At 36.1% G+C, this 26,777-nt stretch overlaps 3 protein-coding genes across 12 annotated transcripts; 1 reads left to right on the forward strand and 2 right to left on the reverse strand.

Annotated features, from left to right (window-relative positions):
* On the reverse strand, positions 1-18,135 carry LOC140841416 (putative RING-type E3 ubiquitin transferase C3H69). 10 transcript variants are annotated; one of them, XR_012120174.1, is made up of 8 exons: positions 17,973-18,134; positions 6,129-6,216; positions 5,273-6,048; positions 5,126-5,195; positions 1,990-2,078; positions 1,817-1,886; positions 1,339-1,416; positions 1-301 (listed from the first exon to the last, which is right to left on the reverse strand). XR_012120174.1 is itself a non-coding variant. In XM_073208815.1 (7 exons), the coding sequence occupies exons 1-6, from the start codon at positions 17,978-17,980 to the stop codon at positions 1,383-1,385; spliced, it is 1,065 nt and encodes a 354-aa protein (XP_073064916.1). In that variant the 5' UTR covers positions 17,981-18,134; the 3' UTR covers positions 1-301; positions 1,339-1,382. The 10 variants fall into 10 exon arrangements, 5 of the variants coding, with proteins under 5 accessions (XP_073064916.1, XP_073064915.1, XP_073064913.1 ...); XR_012120173.1 differs by having other exon boundaries at positions 1-1,202; XR_012120171.1 differs by lacking the exon at positions 1,817-1,886 and having other exon boundaries at positions 1,058-1,416; positions 1,990-3,117; positions 17,973-18,135.
* LOC140842081 (uncharacterized) lies at positions 11,105-14,178 on the reverse strand. Its single transcript, XM_073209900.1, has 2 exons — positions 12,184-14,178; positions 11,105-12,107 (listed from the first exon to the last, which is right to left on the reverse strand). Exons 1-2 carry the CDS (start codon positions 14,176-14,178, stop codon positions 11,478-11,480), a joined length of 2,625 nt encoding a protein of 874 aa, XP_073066001.1. The 3' UTR covers positions 11,105-11,477.
* A 5,207-nt stretch (positions 18,136-23,342) lies between the features above and the next one.
* Positions 23,343-24,273, forward strand: LOC140841418 (small ribosomal subunit protein bS1m-like). The gene has a single exon (XM_073208818.1). The coding sequence runs from the start codon at positions 23,467-23,469 to the stop codon at positions 24,073-24,075; it is 609 nt and encodes a 202-aa protein (XP_073064919.1). The 5' UTR covers positions 23,343-23,466; the 3' UTR covers positions 24,076-24,273.
* Positions 24,274-26,777: the final 2,504 nt, after the last annotated feature.

Raw genomic sequence — 26,777 nt, forward strand, 5'->3', positions numbered from 1 at the left:
TATTTATCCACCATTGAGCTAATCGAGTAACCATAGCCCGGTATGAATTCGAAACAACACAACGTCGTACCTGATATTTGTCGTTGACCCAGGTTCGACGACAGCATTTAATGTATCTCCTCTCTCCTTTCAATTACATGCATACGCAGTTCGTATAAGATTTGAACCGATTTATGAGTATATATTGTATGCACAAGATCTCTTTCTTGAACACAATCCAAACTATTTGTATAATGTAGTTGACATGCCTTGCAGTCTTGAATCTTGAATCCAATGCTCGCATTTAGGGGAAATGTAGTATCTGAAATTATCAAGAAGGAAAAAATGTGACTGATGCATTAGAAGGGACATGGCAATTTTTTTATCCCAAATTTAATTAGAATATAACAGGTACCATGGCTACAATGTAGATATAATGTCACCACTGAGAGCGAGATTCCGTGGCTTAAGCGGCAAACAATCTTTATGCAAGCTTACAAAGACCATATTTTACACGGTATGCTTGGGATAAAGTAGGAAACAAACTTGTTTGATGATGTTCCAGCAAAGCATTTTTCATGGCTAAGTGGATTTCAAACTGTCCATGAAGTATCAAAGGAGTTCCAGACAATTACGATGGATGGTTAAGCTATTCAGATCAATTGGTTCATGCATGATGCAAGTTGGAGCGGTGGTGGAATTATAGTATCAAAGCATCTCATCTACTCCCATTTTCATTCTCTATGACTGATAATATCAACCACTACAATTACTGTTACAGATAAGACTTTCATAAGCTAACTCTGGATATCCTAGCCAAAAAAACAAAAAATCGTCCTTAGGGCAACGATTCGGAGCCAAGTCCCGACAAGACAACCACGGTCGATGTGTCTACCATGTCATAGAGGCATACTAAGTTTAATAGAAAAGTAACTATAGAAAGATCGTGATGACGAATATTGCTCAAGTTTTTTGTCACAACATAATAAATAAGGTAGCTCTTATGAATAAACTCAGAAAATAGACACTAAATTTCATAGCAAAGGGTGCATAACCAGGATTCATACAAAACCCTCACTTCGAAATTAAGACAGCATTTCCAAATGATGAATTTAAGCGCATCTGCTACAGATTTTCCTGTCTGGATATCCATTTTTTTTTATTTTGGGAATAGCAGATCGCTGTGGGCAAATCTTGTCAAACTTCTCAATTATAACAAGAATCTGAAATGAATATTCATAACTGGGTAAGGATGTGGGCAGATGCATGGATCATACAACCCAACGTGTCGAGAAACATCCAAAACAAATGGAATATTGAAATATAATTCTAAAGATTCGGAAAGTTAAGAAGACTTACCTCAGATAAAATCACTCTTCATCCATTAATCAACGAGATTTCAGTCAGATGGCATTTAACGGTATGCTACCAAATTTCCTACAGCACGTGCAGGATCAATAAATGAATAAACCGAACATGTTGTGATTACACTGTCAGTAATTCGATATCACAATGAATTAAACAAAAGCGTAAAAGTCGCATCATAAGAAAACTTGGACCAAAAGCGTCTTGATGATAAGAAAGAGGAAGATTTCTGTAAATTGTTCAAAGTAAATGACTATCATAAATATAATCTGTCCTTGTTTCAAATGCGTAAACGGAAAATGATGAAGTTGAAAAAAAAACATCCAACTTCGTACCGTAGTCCATAAGAACAATATATCACTCGAAACAACATTTATTGATGCATAAAAATAGAACACTGATGAGTGATGACGACACAAAATCATAAATACAAATTAGGATGATATAGAAGTTGGGGAAAAAAGATTCATACCTGAAAAATTTCGTGATATGTTCAAATTTCTAATCACCTCAAATGCAAGTCACTAAGAAAATCGGAGAGTCTGAAAACATCATAATTCATAAATAACACACAAATTACTATACAGAAAATGTATGAACAAAATTTGGTAAACATTATCGAAAAAATTAATGGACAAATGTGACCTAATATCTTTAACAATCACTGTATTCCCATCTTCATCCCCAAGATGACGAAGTACCACTTCCTCAATTGTACCATCTCGATATGCATGCTGTAAAAATGGAATCCATATGAAAAATCGCTAAACTTAGGGATTCAAAAAAGATTCGCATGCATATTGGAATGAAGCACTTAGTGGCAAAATAATTGTAGTAATAAATAAACATGGATCGGAAAAAGAATAGAGCTTTTAAGTTAACTGCCATCGTCATAAATGTAAATACGTGCGAACTAATATTTATTCTAGCACCAACAATTTAAATATTGACATGACAGCCCCAAATTTTAACTCACGGGCTATTGTGCGAAGGTGCAAACAAGGGTAGCTGATACTCATCAATAAACTAAACTTGTCAGCATTATTTCACTCTTAATTCCAATTATTATTAGTAATAAATGTGTGAAATATAAATTGCAACCAAGACGTAACTTACAAAGCCCCAACAAATCCTCAATCACATGTGAAGCCATAGCATAGCATATCATCAATAATTTGGTGCAAACATCACAACTAACTCCCACAATTAAATGTGAAATAAATGCAACTCAAGATTTGGAACTTAACAAATCCATAAATATATCCGAAGCAGAACAAAGCTAGTATGTAGCACTTTGATATCGTCAGAGAAATAATCCAGCATCAGGCCCCAATATCAGTACTTAATTTATTCTCAAGACACAAATTTATACTCATGAAATACTATGGTACACAGGTTTGCACTGCAAAATTCCAGGTTTACACTGCAAAATTCTGCTGAATATTAAGTACTGGATCACATTTTTCGCAACAAAATCGAATATAAAAGCTGAAGGAGCATTATTTTCATTAATAGTCACTCGCATCAATTATCCCGCAGGAAAGGTAACATCGCTGCCATCTCTGCCACTATATTGTTTAAAGCTTCGATAGTATCATTATCCAATTCCTCATTTTCTATTGGAATGTTGGGCCCGGAAAATTGCTCAAGTAAGCCATTCATAGCTAAGGTATCAGAGCTCAATGGAGCTTCATCTATGTCCCGAATTCTTGGTCTGTTTAAATAAGGTTCAAATGTAGCATCCCATAAAAATGAGCCAGGCTTGACAGTATGCTGGAACATAACAAACTGATGCGTCAATGGAATAATAAGCAACCAAGTTTACAATAAGAAAAGGAAAGTGCACTAAAGGAACATAACTTTTAAAACATTGATCAGATTCAAATTAGTAAAGTCTTTAATATAGACGAAGAGAAGATACAAAGAAATCTTTGTAGCAAAATAACATCAATATAAACTTGAAAGTCAGATATCTAGTCACGAATCGAGCACTTCAATTCTTGATATAGGAATCCAAAACCAAGCTTGCTGCCCAATCCTTGGAATAAATCATCACAATTATTAAGAAATTACTTGAAAAAATTCTGAAAACAATTGTAGTTCCTTAGAAATATATCATAAAGTAAAGCACAAAGAAAAATGGTTTAAAGTCTGGATTGTAAAAATCTAATCTCATCCTCTATTAAAGGCTGTTTGACAGCAAAATATGTCCAAAGTTCTACATCGCTTGTAAACGTCCCCCAAGAGCTTTCTCTTTTAAAAACTTCTTTCTCGACACCATTTTAACATTGTTCGTGCAGAAGACAATGTCTACAGTTCATTGTATCACTTGATTCCTCTAACTGACAATTCACAGACTGCACTTAAAAGCTTGAGAAAGGCCCAACAAAATTGGCCTTTTCATTTTATTTTTCCAACCCATTTCTGATGCCCCACAATAAAAACATATATCAATACCTCACTTTCAATCTTTTTCTCCAAAAAAAAATATTCTAACCAATTTCTACACATATCAACATAATATTTAATAACAATGAAACTTTTTATCACTTCTTAAGAAGCTACTGAGATTTCAATAACTTCAAAAAAATTTCTTCTCAGTTTTCCTAAATGAGAATCAAATCTGAATAACCAAATCCTCTCCAGATGACTCAGTCTCAAACCCAGGACAAAAAATCATGTAACATATTGCATTGAATGTTCGCTAACTCGCTTTGACAAGGAACATACTCAAATAAGGTGTAACTGAAATACGAGCATTGAGTAAACAAATGGCTTCAAAAGAATGATTTTGAATTTCACGGGACTTAAACTCAAAGGGCATCCATCATCCACCAAATTGAAGTTAGGTGTGTTAGAAACTATGATTCAATACTTTAGATTCTAAGAAAAGCATGTCATCATGCATCTGACATGAACTTTACAAACCAATAAATAATTATAACTAGCGCATCGACAGTCTGTTTTGTAATAATTTTATTTTTATTCAAATAAGGGTAATAACATAATTGTGAAAATCAATGAGAGGTCATACTGCAACTTGAAATATTAAAATGAAAACAAAAACAAACAAAAAAAACCAGACCAAGACACCAAATTTGTCTGATTATCAAGATTCTTAATAATAATCATAGACATAGATAATAATAAGGAAAAATATTTATTATTGTGCAATCAAATATTGGCATAAACTAAAGGTAAACCAACTGCATTAAAAGCATCCTTCCCATGGTACTTTTCTCAAACACAAAAAGGAAACACCAACCAGATCAGTTCCAAATGTTGACCTGCACTTATTAAGACAGCAAAATATTTTTCAGTCCTGAGGAAACTTAAGTAGCTGAAAACAAAGCCATATCCACAACAGCCAGTTGCATATCTCATAAAAAAAACCTTAGATTATAACAAATATGCCAGCTGTAAATGAGTTTCCTTCTTTATTTCCTGCCCAGGACCTGGAAAATGAACATTAGGAAGCTCCAATGAACAGTCGCAGCCTCAATTGGCTGCCTGTATATCTTCTTAAGCATATCATATATCACGACAAAAAAACCTAAATACCACCCTCTTAACAATTACATATTAAATCCTTAGAAAATCAATATATGCTATTTTCAAGCAATGGCCCATAAAAACTTTTAGGAAAGGAAAAACTAAAGGAAGTTGAAATAAGGTTCGGAGGATTTAGATTTACCATGGCAACCATTAATAAGCAGTGATCCAACAAGGACAATCAAATGGATTGGTCTAACATGTAGTTTTTTAAGGAGACCATACATACCTTGTAGAAGCAACTTGTCCCAAATGGGCAGGTTCCATTACCAAAGTCGAAATGCTTGCACTCAATGAACCTGGAAGATAAGTACTTGTTAATGAGAGAAGGAGAGGGATAAAGGAGAGAGATAGAAGGAAGTGAGGGGAGCTTTACTTGAGTTTTTTCTGGTAGCTATCGACAATCTCCAGCTTTTCCTCTTTTGAGGAATACCAAATGACACTAGGAATGACATAGTATGAAAGTTTTCGACATATAGGGCAAGTTCTTAGAGCAGCATTAACATCCAAACCAGATGCCGGAGAACTACCACGCCAATTCCTGATGCATGATATACAGAATGGATGATCACATTCTGATAATATTCCAAATTTTCTTTCTGCAGATATAGGCTTTGTGAGGACACGCTCAAGACACACACTGCACTCTATTTCTTGACTTTGCCTCAATGCTTCCAAGTGTTTTTGCATTTTCTCACATGTTTTCATATGTTCCTCGCTTTCTTGTGGCCTGTAAGGATGCAAGCACTGCTTCCCACAGGTAGGACATGGGTCACCATGCATGTGAGGACATTTATTCCCACGAGGACAAGCACCAGCAGCAGCAAACGAGCAGATTGATTGGTCAGCAGGATCAACGCTCTTTGGAGATCTAGCTTCTTGACCACTCTCTGGTAAATCTTGATGCCCCAATTTCCCCCCCCACGCTGGTCTAGGTGGAGGATGGAAAGATCCATTAGCAGCTGAATGTTCAGTAATTACAGCTGGGGAACCATAAGCGTCATATCCGGCAGTTCCGGAAGGCTGCACCATGGAGAAGGAAAGCTCTGCTGAAGTAGATGGAACTGAAGAATGTAACCTTGAAGGTTTGACATGTTCATATCTACATCTACTGCCATAAGCACACATTCCTTTCTGGTAGAAGGTACATATCTGGGACAACATAAAAAAAGTGGATAACACTATACCATAGACAATTACTTTTAATCCCCAGCAGGTTAACAGAAAGTTACATTATTCGGAGGCGCGTTCCAATCATGTGAAAACTCACAATGTTCCCCTTTAAAACATGCCCCATGAGCAAAGAATTTGCACTGAACCCTGAAAAAGTCAAAAGGAGAAAACATGTCAATTTATTCCGTTCACACCTGTCCATAAACCACTGATGTATTGTTTAACAGATTAAGGTGCTGTAAAACCGACAACCATGAGCATGTTGAGATAGGCATTAAAGACCAAGTCACACTAAGGTGTAAGGGTTCCCCAAATCCTAGGCCAAGTGAAAACACATGCATTATCTAGCCAAGACACACTTATGCGCATGCATTCATGTTTTCTTTGCAATAATTGTTGTGAGATGATAAACAAACAAAATAAATAATAAACTCCCCGAGAGTAAAACTAAACAAATATAATTTGTTGGGATGATATTTTACCAAATATTAAAGAATTTTTATGCACTAAACTTCAGTAAAAAAATTATAGAATTTTTTTTTGATACTGTAGACAATTAAATTTGTTGTCTATGAAATTATGGCAAATACAAAATAATATTAAATATCAAAAAAAAATTCTATTTATTGGGATATTAGATTCCTACAAAAAAATAAATAGTTAATTGATATTTTAATATATTTTGTGTGAGCAAATCAAGATTTTAAATCAAGATTGCAATCTTGTGCTAAAAAGAGAAGAAAATACTAACATTTTAGTATTAAAATCCAATCTTGCATAAGATGGAAAAGAATACTAATATTTTTAGTATTTGAAATCAAATACTATGGTTAATGGAAATAAATCATCAAATCAATCATGAGGGGCCAATCAAATCACGACACCTCATCAAATGAAAATGGAAAGAATGTGCATCCTTCGACTATAAATAGGGAGGCGGAGGGTGAAGAAAAAAAACACAGAAGGCAAAGAAGTAGAGAAGAATTCAAGGCATAAATCCTCTCAACTCAAGCTCTTCAAACTCAAGAAGATCAACGAAGTTCAAGGCGTGATTCAAGGCGTTCATCGTGTTCTTCCTCAAATTCATCCAAATTCAAAAGAATCTTGTTCTTCATCAAATCGAAGATAAACAAATTCAAAGCACGATTCACGGCGTTCATCACGTTCTTCTCAAATTTTGAAGGTTAATTCGATATCAAGGTTTTGACCCATTGAATTAACGTTATTGAAGAATCAAATCACCTTCTACAAAAATCAAATACTCAAGAAATTCAAATTCTACAAGAGATCGTCATTGAAGAGAATAATCAAGGGATCATTTAGAGATTGCATCCACAAAATTTTATTTAATTCGAATTGTATCGTTATTTCTTTTGCGATTTTGCGAAATAAAGAAACTTGAGTTACAAATTTCTGGCACGCCCAGTGGGACCTCTCTACCCTTCATCTCTTCTCTTCAACCAAAAAAGACAACATGTCGGTCGATGATAAAATCTCAAACACGAGTGTTTCTTATACAAAATCAGTAGGAAGCCTCGGAGTCGTCACACGGAGTATGTCCAAAAGGATGCAAGTATCATCTGGAGTAGCTCACTTCAATGAAACCACTCAAATGGATGAAGGTGAATATTCATCATCCATTCCTCGATCATCATCAAGCTACTTGTACACCTCAAATATGGCACCCGCAATGGTGACGAGCGCCACAACCTTGGAAGACCAAGTAGCGAATCTGACGAAAGCCATAGAAGGACTCGTCAGACATGTTCAAGAACAAGACTCTCAAATTACAAAATTGATGGACAAGATAGATAATGCCGACGCAAGCCACATGAAAGGAAAACATCATGAAACTAACGATGACATTGAATCGTCATCAGAAGAAAGAGAAAAGGTTCCATCAAATAAATTTCATGTCTCATCCGATGGAACAATCCCCATTGACCAGCTAAAAGAGTTCATTATGGGGACTATCAAGGACAAAATTGATGGATGCTCAAAGTCTTCTCTAGCTTATGCCAAGGCATATTCGCAAAGAATTGATAATCTAAGAATGCCGATGGGCTATCAACCTCCAAAATTTCAGCAATTTGACGGTAAAGGGAACCCGAAGCAACATGTAGCTCACTTTATTGAAACCTGTAATAACGCTGGCACGTATGGAGACCATCTGGTAAAGCAATTTGTTCGTTCACTAAAGGGAAACGCATTTGATTGGTACACTGACTTGGAGCCATACTCGATTGATAGTTGGAACCAATTAGAACAAGAATTTCTCAATCGTTTCTACAGCACCCGACGAGTGGTCAGTATGGTTGAGCTAACGAACTCACGACAATGGAAAGAAGAACCTGTCATTGACTATATCAATCGTTGGAGAAACTTGAGCCTTAACTGCAAAGACCGATTGTCTGAATCCTCTGCCATTGAAATGTGTATTCAAGGCATGCACTGGGGACTTCGATATATTCTTCAAGGAATCCAGCCAAAGACATTTGAAGAATTGGCTACAAGAGCCCATGATATGGAGCTAAGCATGGCTGCAAGTGGGACAGATGGGCCTCCGACTCAAGAACATCATAAAACTAAAGAAAAAGAACGTTCTAAGGAAGGAACCAAGTCTTTCGCTAGGACCCCGATCAAAGAATCTATGCCAATCAATGCAACCCCGGTCAAGGTAAAAGGAAGCACAAGTGACAAGAACAACCCAAAGAAAGAAACCTCGCAAGAAATTGAACGGAAAAGATTGACTTTAAAAGAAATGCAAGCAAAGCAATATCCTTTTCTTGATTCTGATGTTTCTGGAATATTCGATGATTTGGTTAAAGCAAACTTGATCGAGTTGCCAGAAATGAAGCGTCCTGAAGAAGCTGAGCGAGTGCATGACCCAAAATACTGCAAATACCACCGATTGATCGGACACCCTATTCATGATTGCTTTATATTCAAGGATAAAGTCATGCAGTTGGCTCGCCAGGGGAAAATAACACTTGAAGAAGATAATGCAACCGCGAATAGGGTCGAAGTCCAATGGAATGATGATGAAGTGCATAACCATGATGACGTGTCTTGCTACATGACAAATTTACAAGGAAGTTCCTTCGATGAAGTTTTTCAGTCTGAAACAGAAAAAGACTGTGTGACAACCTTGGCATTTACCGACGAAGATCTACCATTCGGTTCTGGATTTCACAATCGGCCACTATTCATCACAGGCTATAGTCGTGAGCAAAAGGTGAATAGAATATTGATTGATGGAGGGTGAGCAGTCAACATTATGCCCTTGCGCACAATGAAAGAATTGAACATTCCCATGGAGGAACTTGCAAACAGCCGTCTTATGATCCAAGGATTCAATCAAGGGGGGCAAAGGGCTCTTGGGGCTATAAGACTAGAATTAGTGATGGACAATATGACCTCAAGTGCATTATTTCATGTCATAGATGCCAAAACGTCTTACAACATGTTGCTTGGTAGACCATGGCTTCATGAAAATGGGGTTGTTCCATCTACATGGCATCAATGTTTTAAATACTCCCGAGACGGAGTGGTGAAGAAGGTTCTTGGAGATGAGAGACCATTTACTGAAGCTGAATCACATTTTGCTGATGCCAAATATTACTTTGAACATAAAAAGACAAGAATCGAAGAAGATGTACCAAATCAAGAACCCAAAAAGCAGGACGATGAAACCTCGGCGGTCCCTAAAGGCCATTCGAGAGGCGAGTTACCCCTCCAAAAGACGGATCCCTTAATACTCCCCCTTACAAAGCTTGACGGGTTCGTTCGCCCAACTCAAGGTATCAAAATAGAACATGGGGACTGTTCGGAACTACAAAGCGTTAAGGGTTTTGACCCAAAAGCTTACAAACTTCTCGTGAAGGCCGGCTATAATCCAAAGGAGAATCTTGCATTGGGTAAACTTCCCTCAGTAGTTTCTGACAAACAGGGGCATGGACTTACTACTACCCAGAAAATGCTGAAAGAAAATGGGTATCCCGTTCAAAAAAACCGAACAAGCCTTGGCTTCGTTTCACCAAGCCCTGTCCGCATCGCCATCAAAAGAGTCAGTATCAACTATACTGCCGAAGATGGATTCTCGTCAACGAACAGTGCCAGTTATGAAAAACAACGGGTGTCTGTCTTCGAGAGGCTAGGCCGATGTAAAAGGTGGAGCAACAAGCATAGAAAATTAAACACATCTAATCATTTGAAGGAAGACCCAGGAAGATTGCGGAGTCTGATTCCATCTCGTATGAAGCGACACACTACCTTGATCATATCATGCGGTAAAATTCTGAAAGCCAAAATAAAGACTGTGGTTTACACACGAGTCCAAGAAAACGAAGATGATATAGAGAGTGTAGCTTCATGTACTAAAGTGAATTGCCACATTCCCCATGACATCTTCCAAAAAATCGAAGTTCAACCATTCAAACACAACCTCAGAATAATGCCCGATATTTCACAAATCAACAATGTGGAAAATGTGATGAAGAAAGATGAGAACCTTATGAACATCGAGCAGTTATACGAAGACTTGGCGACAACATGCCACATTACCTCAAAGGAAGGAGAAGCTCTCGATGAGAAGAGACTTGAAGCGCAACAAAAACTTGAGTGTTATCAAGCCTGTCTCTCTCGGGCATTCAACAAGAAAGTACGATCACGCTCATTCCAAGTTGGTGATTTGGTGCTCGCAGTAAGAAGACCTATCATCATCACCCATCGAACCGGGAACAAATTCACATCTAAATGGGATGGCTCATATGTTGTCAAAGAAGTATATACCAATGGTGCATACAAACTAGTGGCTGAAGATGGTTTAAGAATCGGCCCCATAAACGGGAAATTCTTGAAACGTTACTATGCTTAAAAAAAAATATCAAAAAAAAAATCGAAAAAAAAATTCAAAAAAAAAATTCAAAAAAAAATTCAAAAAAAAAAAAGAAAATTCGAAAAAAAAAATTCGAAAAAAAAAACTCCTGGCCCGCATGAGTATAAACTGTGCACGGCACCTCCCAAAATAAATTATCAAAATTTTGAACTACGTTATGACTTGATCCCTCTGTTGGGTACGTAGGCAACTTAGATATTTTCTAAGTGCAGTCTCATTAATTTGTTGTTTTCTTTTCACATGCAATAAAAAATTTATTTAATATATTCATTGAAAAGTAAGCACGGTAAAAAAAAAAAATCGGCAACAAATAAATTTCTAAGTGTTTTAAGAATAATGTTCATCACATAAAGCAGCAAGGGAATAAAATATCATAATCAAATACTAAACAAAAAGGTTGAACTTCTTCAAATCTTCTTTGGCAGCTTCGAGACGGGTCTTCGACGCGTTCAGATTCTCAATAGCTTCGTCATCCAATGGGGAGATATCTCCAATCCCAATGATCTCTGCTTCAATCGTATGAACCTCTGCTTGAGCACCGGAAAACAATCGCTGTTGTCTCTTCAAGGAAGAAGATAAGAGTTTCTTTCGCTTCTTTTAAATCACCAAGTTCCTTAACAGTGCGCTCCAAATCCTCCTGAGTGGATTTGACTTGGCTTGCTTCTTTGATCTCTTTTGTCTTGGCTTTATCAAGACGATCTTTTGCTTCACTTAATTGTTGTGCAAGAGCCTCCTTAGCAGTCTCTTCGGAAGATCTCGTACAAGCTTCACCAAAAGCAGCAGCTTTGTCAAAAAGAGATCCCAACAACTCTTCCAAACCAGAAAAATCAAAACCGTTGAGGCTCTTCATTGTACCAAGCACCAAGAACACATCGTCTTTGAGAGAAGAAATGCAATCAACCGATGTGTTTGTTATCTTCTCACGAAGGTCCATCCACAATCTCTGAAGGAAGTCCTTTTGATGATCAAATAAAAATTTTCCTCCGTCGAACACAGCAAGTGCAACAGGTTTAGGAACGACGCTGGCCATTGTTGAAATAGAACTCTTCTTGGATATTGTGTCACCAGCTGAAAGGATTGCAAGTGATTTTTGACTATCTTGCGAACCTCGAATATCATCGTTCAACAATTTGTGCTCCAACTAAAAGAAAAATGCGGAGTTAGAAAATATTTTATGAAGATTATTATGCTAAAATAAGATAAGGAATGGATCACACCTCTCCCACAAAGCTTCCCGTGTGCTGCTCGTCCCTAGTTGCACAGTCGATATCAATGATTTTTTGATTTGAGGGGTCAGAGTCCTTTTTGGTTCTTTTCCAATGGCAATCTGCATTGCTACTCTCACTGTCTTCAAGATTCTTTCTCTTGTTAGATGTAGGAAGCTCAATGGCACGAACATTGTGTTCTTTAAGGAAAGTATTTGAGGGCATATGTAGAGGATCCTCCCCAAGAAAGTCATCTCCATTATCACACACTTTGCCTTCTTGCGAGTTTTCATATGAGACAGTGAGAGACATGATATTTTCTTCCAAGTAATTTCCATGGACTGCAGCCCACCATTTCTTGTACTCATCAGAGCAAAACTTCTTCGCATTTGGGGGTATAGAAGGAAAGCGCACCTTAGACATGGAGTTGGATAAAACACACAAACGCCAATAAAGAAGTCCATCCTCCAAAGAAGCTCTGCGAATATCTCGAGTAAGAACCCCGGGTATGGTTTGGTAGAATCCGAACTGACGACTGAAGCGGTGAGGACTATAAGGCTCAATGATAAAATGACCTCCTTGACGCAAAGACAGATAACTGGAACGGATGGCAATAAAATAATTCTGCTCGAATTCCTCCGCATTTCCATTATCGAGATACAAAAAGTCTTTGTTTCTAGTGATCATGGTGCATGTCCAAGAAACAAAATCTTCTTTGTGAATTTTCTTGCGAGCTTCACTCGGATCATAGTATTTTGCACCCCCTTCTCCGGAAAAGCTCGCCATTTTGGGGCTGCGCACTCCTTGCCAAACTTGAAAATGTGTCTTAAAGTAATGTGCAAGCCAGCCATAGATAAAGTGGACGGGAAAAGTCGAAGAAACCTGGGATGGATTTGAAGAACCAACAATTTTATTGAGACCTCTGTAGATGCTCGTCAATGTCGGAACAGCGAGGCCCACTTTACGACCATTGGCCATAATGTTTGCTATTTTGAAGGTACTCGGACGGATTGTGTTAGCATCATCAAAGGGAAGGATGAATGCACATAACCAACAAGATAAATATGCTGCCAAGTATGTCTCATCTATTGAGTTATCTTTGATACCAAGCTTCGAAAATATAGCCTTCTCTGCGATGGACCAGCTTTCATGCACATTGAGGTCACCAAGGGGGTTATGCGTAGACTTAGGGCGCACTGTCTTCTTATCTTTCCGTGGAGGTGGAGAATGATACCTTAAAGATTTTTTGAACCAAAATCTAACCCATTGGTCGATGGTCACATGGGGATGTGGTTCGCCTTTCGAACTCCCGCGAAGTAGGTGGTAAGCATGAAACAAGTAGTTGCAAGAACGAGGAAAAAATCTACTGCCCGCTTCATCAACACCGGTAAGCTCCTTGGCACTAGGAACAACTTCGTCATATAAATGCCCGGTGATAGGGAGACCCGATAAAGAATGTAAATCCCACAAAGATATAGAAAGCTCCCCAAGTGAAGTCAACAGGGTATTGTTTGCTGGACACCATGCCTCGCAAAACGCCTTCATGATATTTGTGTTTCGATCATACGTGAACAATGAAGCATACACTGGATCATATATTTGCGCCGCTCGAAGCTTGTGATCACACCGACTAAGAATGTCTTCGGTCCACTCCCAATAGCCTTTAATATAATGAAACTCGCCAGTGAATCGAAGTGTATCATCCCACGTCGCCTTGTCTTCAATGATCCGACGGCCCAATGACGATAAATGAATATGCTCTTTTGGTTGTTGATGGTGAGTTGCTCGTAAAATCCAAACTTTAGAAGTTTTGTTGAAGGGAGTCTCGATCGACCACTCATCGGTGTAAAATGGGTTTGTCAACCGGGGCCATGGCTTTGCATAACGACCAGCTACGGGTTCATCAATGGCCAAAATAGTGTCCTTTTCTTCGGATTGACTCTCGTCGTCAAGTATCACCAAGCTTTGAACGCCGGAAGAAGATGATATATCTTTGAAGAAGACCATTGTGCTGCAAGAAGAGCAAGCAATCAAAAAAAAAAAAAAATCAAATACTGACAAAGAAGTCTGTTCGGAACAAGAAACCAAGAAGAATGCTAATCCATGCAACGTATTTCTTACGGTATACAACGAATGTTTTCAAACAAAAAAATAAAAATCCGAGTAAAAAGTGGTTGTTAACTACACTCTTCATCAACTTTCAATGTGCTGAAACCGGAACTCAAGATTTGAGGTATGAAAGAAACAAGTGCCTGTACAGCAACTACCCGTCATTCATAAACGTGATTAAAGATTTCTCCTAGTTTTCCAAACCTTCTGGATACTTACGTGAATAAAGCTATTTTAATCAAGTTATGATTAAGGGTTGACGCAAGGCAATTTTTTTTGAGAAAAGATGACATGCAAGCAAACTTACGTGCCATTCAAAAAACAAAAGCATGTGGCAAAATACATGAGACCAAGTAAGCCTCCACCACCATGTGTACGTGTCAAGTATGTAATGTAAAATCAATTCACATCTTATTTAATATTTGAACACTGCACTTTGTTTAAAACCCATGGATTGCAAACTAGAGGCAATACCCATGCTACTCGTGAAAAGAAAAGAAACGGCAGTGGCAAGAAAAAAAATCGAAGGCACAAGTAATCGAAAAAAAAGTGAGAAAGTTTACGTACCTGTGCTTTGATCGAGAGAGGAAGATGCTATGTATTAGTGCATCTACCTTTTATATATAGTTGAAGATGGTGCATGCAAATAACAAAAAAAATTCTCATCTTTCGCTTGCTGGAGTAAGGAAAAAAATAAAATTCCCATCTTTCACTTGCTCGAGAAAGGAGGAAAGAAAATCTATGTGACAAGAAATTATGGAAAAGTTGCAAATTTGGAATAAGAATTTGCACACAAAAAAAGGGATGAGATTTATTTCCTAATATAGAAATAAAAAGGGAGAGGAAAAGAGCGGAAGTCAAAGAAAAAAAGGATGAAATTAAAAAGAAGACCGGAGAAATTAAAAAAAAAAAAAGGGGCGGATGGCAAAGAGAAATATGGAAATAAAGTCAAGCAAGAAAAAGTGGTTGGATTTATCTCAAAGGTCCAAATTTATGCCAAAAAAAAAAAAAATTCCAACTCCAACAAAGAAATTATCGTGACTTGTTCACTCAAAAAAAAAAATCAATTCGTGAATAAGTCCCGAAGGGGCAATTTGTAGACAATTAAATTTGTTGTCTATGAAATTATGGCAAATACAAAATAATATTAAATATCAAACAAAAATTCTATTTATTGGGATATTAGATTCCTACAAAAAAATAAATAGTTAATTGATATTTTAATATATTTTGTGTGAGCAAATCAAGATTTTAAATCAAGATTGCAATCTTGTGCTAAAAAGAGAAGAAAATACTAACATTTTAGTATTAAAATCCAATCTTGCATAAGATGGAAAAGAATACTAATATTTTTAGTATTTGAAATCAAATACTATGGTTAATGGAAATAAATCATCAAATCAATCATGAGGGGCCAATCAAATCACGACACCTCATCAAATGAAAATGGAAAGAATGTGCATCCTTCGACTATAAATAGGGAGGCGGAGGGTGAAGAAAAAAAACACAGAAGGCAAAGAAGTAGAGAAGAATTCAAGGCATAAATCCTCTCAACTCAAGCTCTTCAAACTCAAGAAGATCAACGAAGTTCAAGGCGTGATTCAAGGCGTTCATCGTGTTCTTCCTCAAATTCATCCAAATTCAAAAGAATCTTGTTCTTCATCAAATCGAAGATAAACAAATTCAAAGCACGATTCACGGCGTTCATCACGTTCTTCTCAAATTTTGAAGGTTAATTCGATATCAAGGTTTTGACCCATTGAATTAACGTTATTGAAGAATCAAATCACCTTCTACAAAAATCAAATACTCAAGAAATTCAAATTCTACAAGAGATCGTCATTGAAGAGAATAATCAAGGGATCATTTAGAGATTGCATCCACAAAATTTTATTTAATTCGAATTGTATCGTTATTTCTTTTGCGATTTTGCGAAATAAAGAAACTTGAGTTACAGATACAAAACATAATTTTATTATAATAAGAAGTTGGATTACAAAGGATAGTAGTCCTTAAACGAAATCACTAGAAGGGCATAATTTATCTAAATTAAAATTAGCAGCAAACAAACTTCCAATCCCTAAAAATTTTAGAATTCAATCTATAAGACAACTGAGTTGAGGTCTTCCAAAAGAATTATGCAACCATAATTTCATTTCTTGTTATGAGCAGCACGAGAGTATATAATATAAGTGATAAACAACCTATAGCCGAAATAATCTTGATTCAAAATCATGGTATTTTGAAACAAATGTATGAAACTTCAACTCTTCAGCAACAAAAATTTCAAACATGGGCCCCATCTCTTGAACACTTGAGTAGCGCTTGACTTAGAGCAGTTACAAAAATGGGTAATAATAAAATAATGAGAAAATTATTAAATATACGTTAGAGCAAGGTTGTAAATGGCGGGAGGCGGTGGCGGGGCGGTCGGTGACCGCCTACCGCCTCGGCCGCCTAGGCGGTGCCCAGGCGGTGCCTAGGCGGTTGAATTTTTTTAAATATTTTTTTATAGATAATCATATATAATTATACAATATAATCACAAATAGTCATCATTTTTCATGTAAGATGTGTAATTAAATAATTTTTAAGCACAAAAAAACTTCATACAAAGCAAATAAATATATACATGCAAACTAACAAAATAGTTAATAAAAATTCATCATCATATTAATGCTATTATACTAACAAAGTAATATTATTATTTTTATCAAAAAACTAAGTTTAAATTTCAAAGCTTCAATCTATTATCCATCAGTAGAACAAGTACTAGAGTAAACATGACTAATCTTCCAAATCATCTACATATGCACCCTCTACTACATCTACATATGCCATAACTAATCTTCCAAATCATCTACATATGCACCATCTACTATATCTACATATGCGGGCGGCGGGCGGCAGATAGTGTGTGGTTGCCTTAGTGGTTGAGACTTGAGAGTGAAACCAAAAGTTAAAAAAAAAAGTTGGGTGTGCTAGGGCCCGCCTGCTCGCCTTGGCCGCCTCGCCCGCCTTGACTGCCCGCCTTGGCCGCCTCGCCCGCCTGCTCGCCGCCTCGACCCGCCTCCCCAACGCCGTATAGCTTTGGCCGCCTAAAACATCCGCCTCAAGCATAGGCGGTGCGGTCGAGGGCCGCCTACCGCCTAGGCACCGCCTAGGCGGCCGCCTCGACCGCCATTTAGAACACTGCGTTAGAGAAGAAAAAAGACCATCCAAATACCACCTGTGAAAAATTAAAAGACAATTAACCAGCCAAGTCATGTAAGTAAAGAATGTTCTGATAAAACCAATTCTTGAACAGCATTTCACAATCCTCTCCCCTTCTGTGATGGGATAATAAATTTAAGCAGTTAATCACAGAAAGTCGACAACTCGTCCAATTGAAAACAAAAGCCCATAACTAATTATGCTTCAAATCTTTTTATACTGCCCCAACGTCTCTAATCTGACCCAACTCCATCCAAATGAGTTATAAAAAAGAACACGGATAGAGATTGTCAAAAATAAATTCCAACGCCAGAATCAAGGCAAGATAGATATCCCAAAACCACTGATTGGCACAAAATATAAGCTCGGATCGTATGCCTCAGGGAAAAAAACACAAATCAACTAATATTTCGGCACCGCATAAAAACTCACAACATAATTAGATGGTAAAATCGAATTGTTCCAAAATCATTTATCACCTTGACATGGCGTTGTATCAAATCCGCCCAAGTAAATTTGCTTCTGCCACTCAAGAAATGCAAAATTGGGGAGCGAATTTAGGGTAATTTGCAATTCGAGCTTCTGTCCACCAGTGTTATCTGATGATAACGCCAGAGAATTGCCACGGCTTCAATATATTATTATATTATAATAATCATATAAAAGAGTGGAAAAAACTTGTTAGATACAGTATTGTGATATTTTTAAAACGGATTTTTATTTGATTAATCCGTGAAAAAGTATTACTTTTTATACTAAAATTATGTTTGGTGTGTAGGATAGGATAACTAATTGGATTGATGACAAAACTTAAGGTAATGATATATAATGTATAGTGACGAAAAATGTTTTGTTTGGTAAGATTTTAATGATAATGATAAACTTTTTTTGTTGTTGTGATAAAAATATCCTAAATTAACATTGAAGATAATTTAGTATATAAAATGATATTTGTAGCAATATTTTAAAAATAATGTGGGTAAAATGATAATTTATGTTATATTTTAGGAATTGGATTCTCAATCCTCCCAAAACAATGGGATGTCCTTTCACTCAAATAAGTTTTTTTTTTATCATGAGCTTCATAATTAATTGGACCCATAAAAAATGAGACAAACATGGGTTTAACAATCTATCCTTTGCTTATCACTCATACCAAACATACCCTAAAAACATTATTTTTTATCGTGAATATATGTAGGGTTGACCTGTCTCATAATTAAGATCCATGAAATAGTGTCATATGAGACTCGTTCAAAAAGGTTTGGCCATGCAAGTGCAACGGCGCTTAATGGTATTTGGTGAGGTAATATTTTTTTGTTAAAAATTTTGTTTACTATGATTTTTTATAATAATAATATAATAGGAGTGATATCATATTTAAAAATATAAACCCTCAATAAACTTAAAGAAATATTTTTTTATTAAATGAAAATATAGTTTATTTGTAATTTTGGAAGGTACTTTTGTTATTTTGAAAATATATCACTACACCAAAATTAATTACTTTTGTTTCCTCAAACTCAATAATATAGTAAGTGTTGGGTATTTATAAGTTTTGTCGATAAATCATAAATCATAAAATATTTAAGTGTTAAAATTCAGCAAATAAGAAATTCAGCAAATTAATTTTAGAAGGCCCTTCACGTATATTTCAGAAGACATCTTCTATGTTTTTATGTGTCTATTGAATTCAGAGAAAGGAAGTCTTTATTGATAAATCTAAGACCTCCACGGAGTCGTAATATCGAGTGGTCTTTTACATGTTTCCTTAAATGGTGAAAACCAACAAACGACAAATCTGGTTATTAGAGAATGTCTTGAGAATAAAAACAAATATTATCATGGCTGTTTAATTTTAGTACTCCAAACATTTCTTACTCTATATTATTTAGAGTAAAAGACGAGTGACACATAATATAGAGTATTATTTCTGTTATAGCATCAGTACGACTGAGTTATAGCCTTGTCTAGGCGCCTCCTCTGTAGCCTGGATTGTTCCAGGCCTCACACGTGACGCTGAGTTACTCCTTTCTGTTCTTCAACGTCTCCCCTAGTGCATGGAACAATCTTTTGAGTTTTCATGCATCTATTTTTTTTTGTTTAATTTCTAGTCATTAAGTCTTAAACTTTTCAAAAATTTCTCACATGAATAAAATTAATGTATTAATACACGTGATGTCAAAAGACAAATACACGCTAAAAAATTATCGTATTACGATATGTGGTTTTTGGATTTAAACATTTCTTAGTCGAGTACTATCGGGTTTACTCGGCCATGAAGTGAACTTGATTTCTTGAAATTTTTGGTGATTTGTCTAAAACCAGACAACAATACTTATACGGTGAATTTCCTACCATTTCCATTTGTTTCTTTATCGATTGTGTCCGTTTTAGCTATGAATCACTTTTTGGATTCATAAGTTTTTTGTTGAGACAATCTGTCCTCACACTTACATAGATGGTCTATTTTTATGACTATCCTACCATACTCTCCATTTTACAAGCTAATGGACCATTAAATTTCCAATATTTAACTTCACTATATTGGTAGACAGCAACACTCATATTCCTAAGAATGACAAGAGAAAATTCCTGAGTATTAGCTCAAGTTTTTCATAATTTATTCGTTTCATTGAACCAATATATTTTCATAATTTATTCGTCTCATTGAACCAATATTATAATTTCCAATCAACGAGGTTGAGTTTCTATTATGAGAACTTTATTTTTAGGTTTTAAACTCATTTCTCTACACAAGTTGTACATTTGATCTCTCTGTTCAATATTTTCGTAAGCGGATCTGTTAAGTTATCATTTGATTTGAAATAATCGATAGATATAACACCATTTGCGATCAACTGTTGTATTGTATTGTGTCTTCAACTAATATGTCGAAATTTACCATTGTACATATTGTTTTGTGCCCTTCCAATTGTCGACTGTCTATTGCAATGTATCATTATTGTAGGCACTGGACTTGTTCAACAAAGAATATCCTCTAGAAAGTTTTGAAGTCATTCTGCAGCTTTATCTATTGCTAAAAATCAAATTTCTTTGTGGATCTAGCGATGCGGATTTGTTTTAATGGCCTCCAAGAGATTGCGCCACCACCAATGCTAAAAACATAACCACAAGTGGATTTGGAGTGTTCGGTGTTAGAAATCCAATTAACATCATTATATCATCCTAGCACCATATGATATTTTGTATAATGTAGTTCATACTCTAAGGTGTGCCTTAAATATCTAAGCACCCTTATCAAAACATTCAAATGAGCATCACTAGGATTGCTAGTGCACCGACTCAACTTATTCATCGTATAAGCTATGTCTGATCGAGTAAAATTAGTGATGTTTGTAAGGCTTCCAATAATTATGGAGTATTAAAGCAGGGATACTAGATATCCATGACTTTTTTTCCTGAATCGACGCTCATGTTGTTGGAACTTTTCAAATCCGCAATATTTATTTTGATGTTCACAAAACTTGTTTTTTCGTATTACTAATAATCTACCTTTGTGCAGAAGCTAGGATCAGTTACGAGATGTTTACATCTCAAACTGAAGAAACAACTGATCGCACAAACTAAATCAGTCTAACTGTTATGTCAATTGAGCAGTCCAGCTGATTGTCCAGTTGATAGGTGGTTCAGTAGGAGAACCTCAGAAGCCTGGCCAGCCGAAGGAGTGTTCAACTGATGAAGAGCCTAGCTGACCAGTTCAACTGAACGAGAGTAAAATCGGTTCAATTGACGAGTCAACTGATTTCACTAGCCCAACTGAAGATCAATTCAGCTGACTAGTTCGGAGCATCAGTCAGAATCTTCCAGTTGTTGATGAAGACAAACTCATTCAGTGGACTCTAGCTATACACAAAGGTACAAAGCAATTGTCCAGTCAAAGGACAATAATGAACGTTGCATCAGAGCATTAAAGACAAAACTCTCCAGAAGGACAGTCGAAAAGTTGACACAAAGCCCAAGAAACGAATTCAAGATGCAACGTATACAATAAATGAGTCTCATTGTACGATCAGTTTCGCGCTTATATAAAGAGGAGATAAGTGAAGTTGAAAAAGAGAGAGATGCCAACACAACCCTAGAAGAGAAAGGCACGCTAAATACTTATCAGCTTTCAAGAAGCAATCAGCCAAGAGGAAAACTTCAACGTGTTATCAACTTAGTTTAGAAGCTCATTTCCCTCCGTGTGTGAGAACTTCCTTGTTCAATTCTGACACACGTACTCTCTCACCACCACCAAAATACAAGCTTGCACAGACGTTAAACTCGTGTATGTAGTCTTTCACACATAGAAGTTAAAGAATTGTTGGCTGGAAGGTGTTGCCTTCAGTCTAGGCTAGGAGTTCAATTAGGCAGTATGTAAGTCCTAAGCTGAGTGGGTTTGTACAAGTAGTTGTATAAATCAAAGTCTTCTAGTGAATCCTACCCGAGGTGGTAGAAGGGGTGACGTAGAAGAAGTTGAAGTCTCCGAACATCCATAAACATATCTTGTGTATTTAACTGATGAATTGTTGTTTTCTAACTGTTTGGATCAACAAAAGTATCTGTCAGTTCAGTTGTCATCATAACTGATCTGATGAAAGCAAAAAACTAATCTATCCTTTTTCAGTTATTCAGTTTACATGTTAAATCGTTTTCAAATATAATAAGTTTCTTCACGAAGGTTTTCTTCGAGTATTTTTCGCTTGGTCTTAAAACCAAACTCGATTTAATTAATCAGCGTAAAAATTCTTAGAACATGAGCTATTGCAGCTCATTGTAGAATTTTTTGTTTGATGCATCCAAAAGATGCTCAGCAAACGATCCTTCACATGTCTATAGTCGTCTTTACAAGAGATGAGTAATAAGCATTAAACTTCCTCAAGACAATCTCAACATAGTGAGATTGGAATAAGAATGTTGATTCTGAAGTTCTAGAGATTTTAATATATAGTATAACATCAGCAATGTCCATATTTTTCATATCAGAATATTTTGTCCACATTTTTGTTGTTGTTTTGATTATGTCTTGATTATTCTTCAGTATAAGAATGTCATCTATATATAAACATATTATTACATGAGATTTTCTAGTATCTTTAATGTAAACACATTTGTCACACTCATTAATCTTAAAATCATTTGACAACATTACTTATGTCAAATTTCTCATTCTACTGTTTGGATACTTGTTTAAGTCAATAGAGAGATTTAACGATCCGACACATTTTTCCTTCTTGACCTCGTATAATGTAACCTTCGGGTTGTTCAATATATTTCTTCTTCAAGTTCATTATTTAATAATGCAGTTTTAACATCGATTTGGTGAATTTCAAGGTTATGCAAAACTGCAATTGCAATTAGTACCCGAAATTGAAGTTATTTTCAAAATTGGTAAATATGTATCAAAGAAATCAAGTCCTCTCTATAGCCTTTACCCACCAGTTTAGCCCTGTATTTTTCACCAGTTCTATCTAATTTGTATTTTTCTTTTAGGATCCGTTTGCACCCCAAAAAGTTTGGTATATTGTGGAAGATCAACTAGTTCCCAAGTATGGTTTTGCATAATATATTATATTTTTGTATTGATGGCTTCTTTCCAGTATCAGGACTCAAGTTCGAGCTCAAGTCAAAATATTCAAACATGTTTGTGAGATATTCGAAGATAAATGCCAGAAATAATATTTGTTTAATAGACAATCATTTTTAAACTAAAAATATTGAAATCAGAGAGCAAACAAATTATAAATTATCGAAAAATATAATATGAATTTAAATTCAACTCAATTTTTTTTAAAAAATATTCAAGTTTAATTCGAATTCGATATACACGACCACAAATCAAATATTTGACGAAAAAACAGTCTAGTGTGCATCCCTACATCCGAGAATGGAGTCGTAATTAAAATCTTGTGTTGCAGCTCTCTAACTGAAACCGAACCCTAAAAGCCCATCACTTCACCACTCAACAAGATGAGCGGGTATATGAGCCGATTGTTCCCAAGATCCAATTCCAGCTTCCTCTTGCGCAGCGGGAATGCGCTGCAGGCCAAAGTTGTGCGCTTGAGGGATGAAACCTACATCATCGATGCCGGGTTGGGCCCGCCAAGAATATGCACCGGCAACGAGCTGATCGGAGCTCCAAAATCCCCCGAGAAAACCAGTTTCTCGAACCGGGTCGGGTTTCTCAACCCGTCTTCCGGTAATTCCGAAGTGAAGATGCAGATGCTGGAGCGCTGCTTCATCGATTTAGTGACGGGAGATCCTCGGACGAAGGAGCGAGCCGCCGTCCGGTTCAGCGAGGCGATGGGGCAGGACGATTCCGTGGAGGGCGAGGAAAAGCTCCTCCTGCCGCGGAAGTTCCGGAAGTACAGAGCGTGGATGGAGATGAAGAAAATACATCAGAAAAATGGTCGGGTGAAAGGATTCGTGGCGGAGAAAGTGAAGGGAGGATATTCCGTGGGGATTGCGGGCTATCTCGCGTTTCTTCCTAATCGTCCTTATTTTGTTGGCCAGAACTCTGGTGATCGATACTACATTGAGAGCATCAACCCCAACAACATTGTGGTTGTCAGGGCTTGATGAGCTAGCCATTTTCATTGCAAATTGCCTCTTTTGTTTAAAGTTAGAATTACAACTGATCTCTATTTTTCTTGATCCTGGACTTTATTATAATGGCTAGATTATCTTCTTTTCTTGGCTGAACTGATTCTCTGTTTTCGGTTTTCTCGGATTTTTTATATTCCTTGTGATGAAATAAAAAGCTTTGATTGTTCTAAATGATGTTCCAATATGTTTTCAATGGCCTAACTCTTTCCCATTTACTGGTTGATCAGGCTTACCTCAACCGAGTACGCTGTGTTTCATGTTTGATTGCTTTGATTGATTCTAATCTAAGCATTTAATCCAAGTTCATTCTTGATTTTTTTTACATATTTCAAAAGCAGAAAAAGGTGTTTCATGATGCTGAGGTTAGCTGGTTCGTTTCTTACATACAGTGATCACCGTTGGACATTTGATGATGTGGTTTTTTTTTACTTTGAAGGAGCGATTTGGCCGAAAGAGTAGACTCTGGAGTTGGCTGAACTTTACCAAAAACTGAAATCTTGGACTTGCTTTAGAATGATATGTTTGTGTCATGTCATGTGATCTCCCATCTGGTGAAATATGGTCTTATAAAATCTGGTTTATGTTTAGGTGGGTTTTGATGAGACGAGCGGGCAGTTGCATTGATAAATATGGGTAAATTATCTCTCTTTTTTTCTTTCTTTCAAAACTAGAGCCTCTAATTGTTTGCAAAGACGGCCTATTCGTGCAAATCTCCCCTGTTCAATTTGTTCTTGTAAAAATAGATGTTCAAAAGATTTGGAGATCTTTCTTGAAAATTTAGTGGAGATTTGGCAATGAAAAGAAAGGGCTTCTTGTTCTTATGATAAGTTTGACAAAAGCCAAACAAAATCTGTCATATCTCAAGCGAATGGAGTGCTCATGTGCTATGACAGAAGATAGGATATGTTAGCGAATGAGGTATGTTCTTGAACAAATTTGGCTACTGAGTTAACTGAATGGAGAATTCATCCTTTCAACACATCTCATGCTTGTATATTTTTATAATTGTTTTGTTGCTTCGTCTTATTAATTTCTCTCCAAAGATTTAAAAGTTGATTAATTTGATTTCTAACTACATAACGCTCCATCATATATTTGAAAAACTGCAATGACCTCTATATAAAAGAAAGTTGTTTTTGTCATAGATGAAAAAAATATATATATAGATGGCAAATTTAAAGTTTATTTTTTTTACCCAAAAGAGTTAAAGTTCTGAAATTAAGTGGACGTCGGGTTCAGGTTTTCCGGGACGGGTAGCCATTTTTTGCTACCCTAACCTGACCCGAAATTGTCGTGTATCCAAAATTTTCTTCTTCTTTTTTTTTTTTTTTCCTTTTTCTAAAAGTTGAAAACATTTTCAATAAAAATGGCTGCACTCCCTTTTGAAATACAAAAATTTGGAGTAATATTTATCGATCTGTCTTTTTTATTTTCTTATGTTTTTGAGTAAATTTATTTAATTAGTAATTATAAAATTCAAAACCTAAAAATATATTCAATATACGTCGGGTATAATTTTATCGTCCGACACCAGCCCGTCCAATTTGGGTACAACCCGAACATTACATTTTAGGAAAAAATACCTAATCAAATACCCAATATTCGAACCCAAACGCCCACCCATATCTACATGTGCAAAAAATCTTTATAGCAATACAAAAAAAAAATTATTTATCATGATATTAAAATTATATCAAACATTCAACACTCTCAATTTATCTTTATATTATATGACAAAAATTTGTGTGAGACAGTCTTACGGGTCATATTTGTGAGACATATATCTTATTTGGGTCACTCATAAAAAAATATTACATTTTATGCTAAGGGTATGTTTGGTGTAGGTGATAAGTAAAGGATAGATTAATAAATCCATGTTTGTCTCATTTTTTATGGGTCCAACTAATCAAGAAATTCATGATAAAAAAACCTACTTGCTTGAAAAGATATCTCATTGTTTTGAAGGGATTGACAATCCAATTATATATCTTTACCTTGAGTTTTGACATCAATCCAATTAATTATCCTATCCTACACACCAAACATAGCCTAAGAGTATTATTTTTTATTGTGAGTATGGGTATAATTGACTCGTCTCACAGATTATGATCCGTGACACGGTCTCACATAAGACTCACTCTATTATATATCCCACCCTCATATGATATATCTCACACTTAGCAAGATGGCCAGACCCAATCTCCGCCCAATTGGAAGATCCGATTGCATGTTTATTGGAGTTAGAGAGAGAATTTTTTTCGTATCTTCAATCATGCTATTCACAAGTTCAGAATGCTAGAGATTGTCTCGTCTTTTAGGAATAAAAACCTCCTTTTTATCTCGGATCCTTCTTCTCCTCGTGAAATCCAATGGGATCGATAGAGATTATGTCATCATCCATAAGATCCCAAATACCGGGATAATCGAAAGTTCGATGACATTGACCCCACCTTAACTAACCTTAATTTTAGCAACGATAAATCATAATTTGCGTCAGAATTCAATACCCCACCGTAAAAAAAAACAAAACAAAACAAAAACAAAATGAAAACCGGTTTCATTCTTGGGAAAATTTATAAATAATTATTTCTACTATAGTTGAAATGACGGAAATATGCAAGATCTAGATGAAATAATAAGAAACAAAATCATCACAAATTCATGTGCATTAGGAG

Source organism: Primulina eburnea, chromosome 9 (genome assembly GCF_022965805.1).
Source record: "Primulina eburnea isolate SZY01 chromosome 9, ASM2296580v1, whole genome shotgun sequence".
In the NCBI taxonomy this organism is placed as follows: domain Eukaryota; kingdom Viridiplantae; phylum Streptophyta; class Magnoliopsida; order Lamiales; family Gesneriaceae; genus Primulina; species Primulina eburnea.

Coding starts and splice junctions, on each gene's coding strand:
- LOC140841416 (XM_073208812.1), bottom strand. Junction 6,049..6,128: donor GGAACGCGCCTCCGAATAAT/GTAACTTTCTGT, acceptor ATGTTGTCCCAG/ATATGTACCTTCTACCAGAA. Junction 5,196..5,272: donor AGCTACCAGAAAAAACTCAA/GTAAAGCTCCCC, acceptor CTTATCTTCCAG/GTTCATTGAGTGCAAGCATT.
- LOC140842081 (XM_073209900.1), bottom strand. CDS start 14,178: ATGGTCTTCTTCAAAGATATATCATCTTCTTCCGGCGTTCAAAGCTTG. Junction 12,108..12,183: donor CGGGAAGCTTTGTGGGAGAG/GTGTGATCCATT, acceptor TTTTTCTTTTAG/TTGGAGCACAAATTGTTGAA.
- LOC140841418 (XM_073208818.1), top strand. CDS start 23,467: ATGAGCGGGTATATGAGCCGATTGTTCCCAAGATCCAATTCCAGCTTC.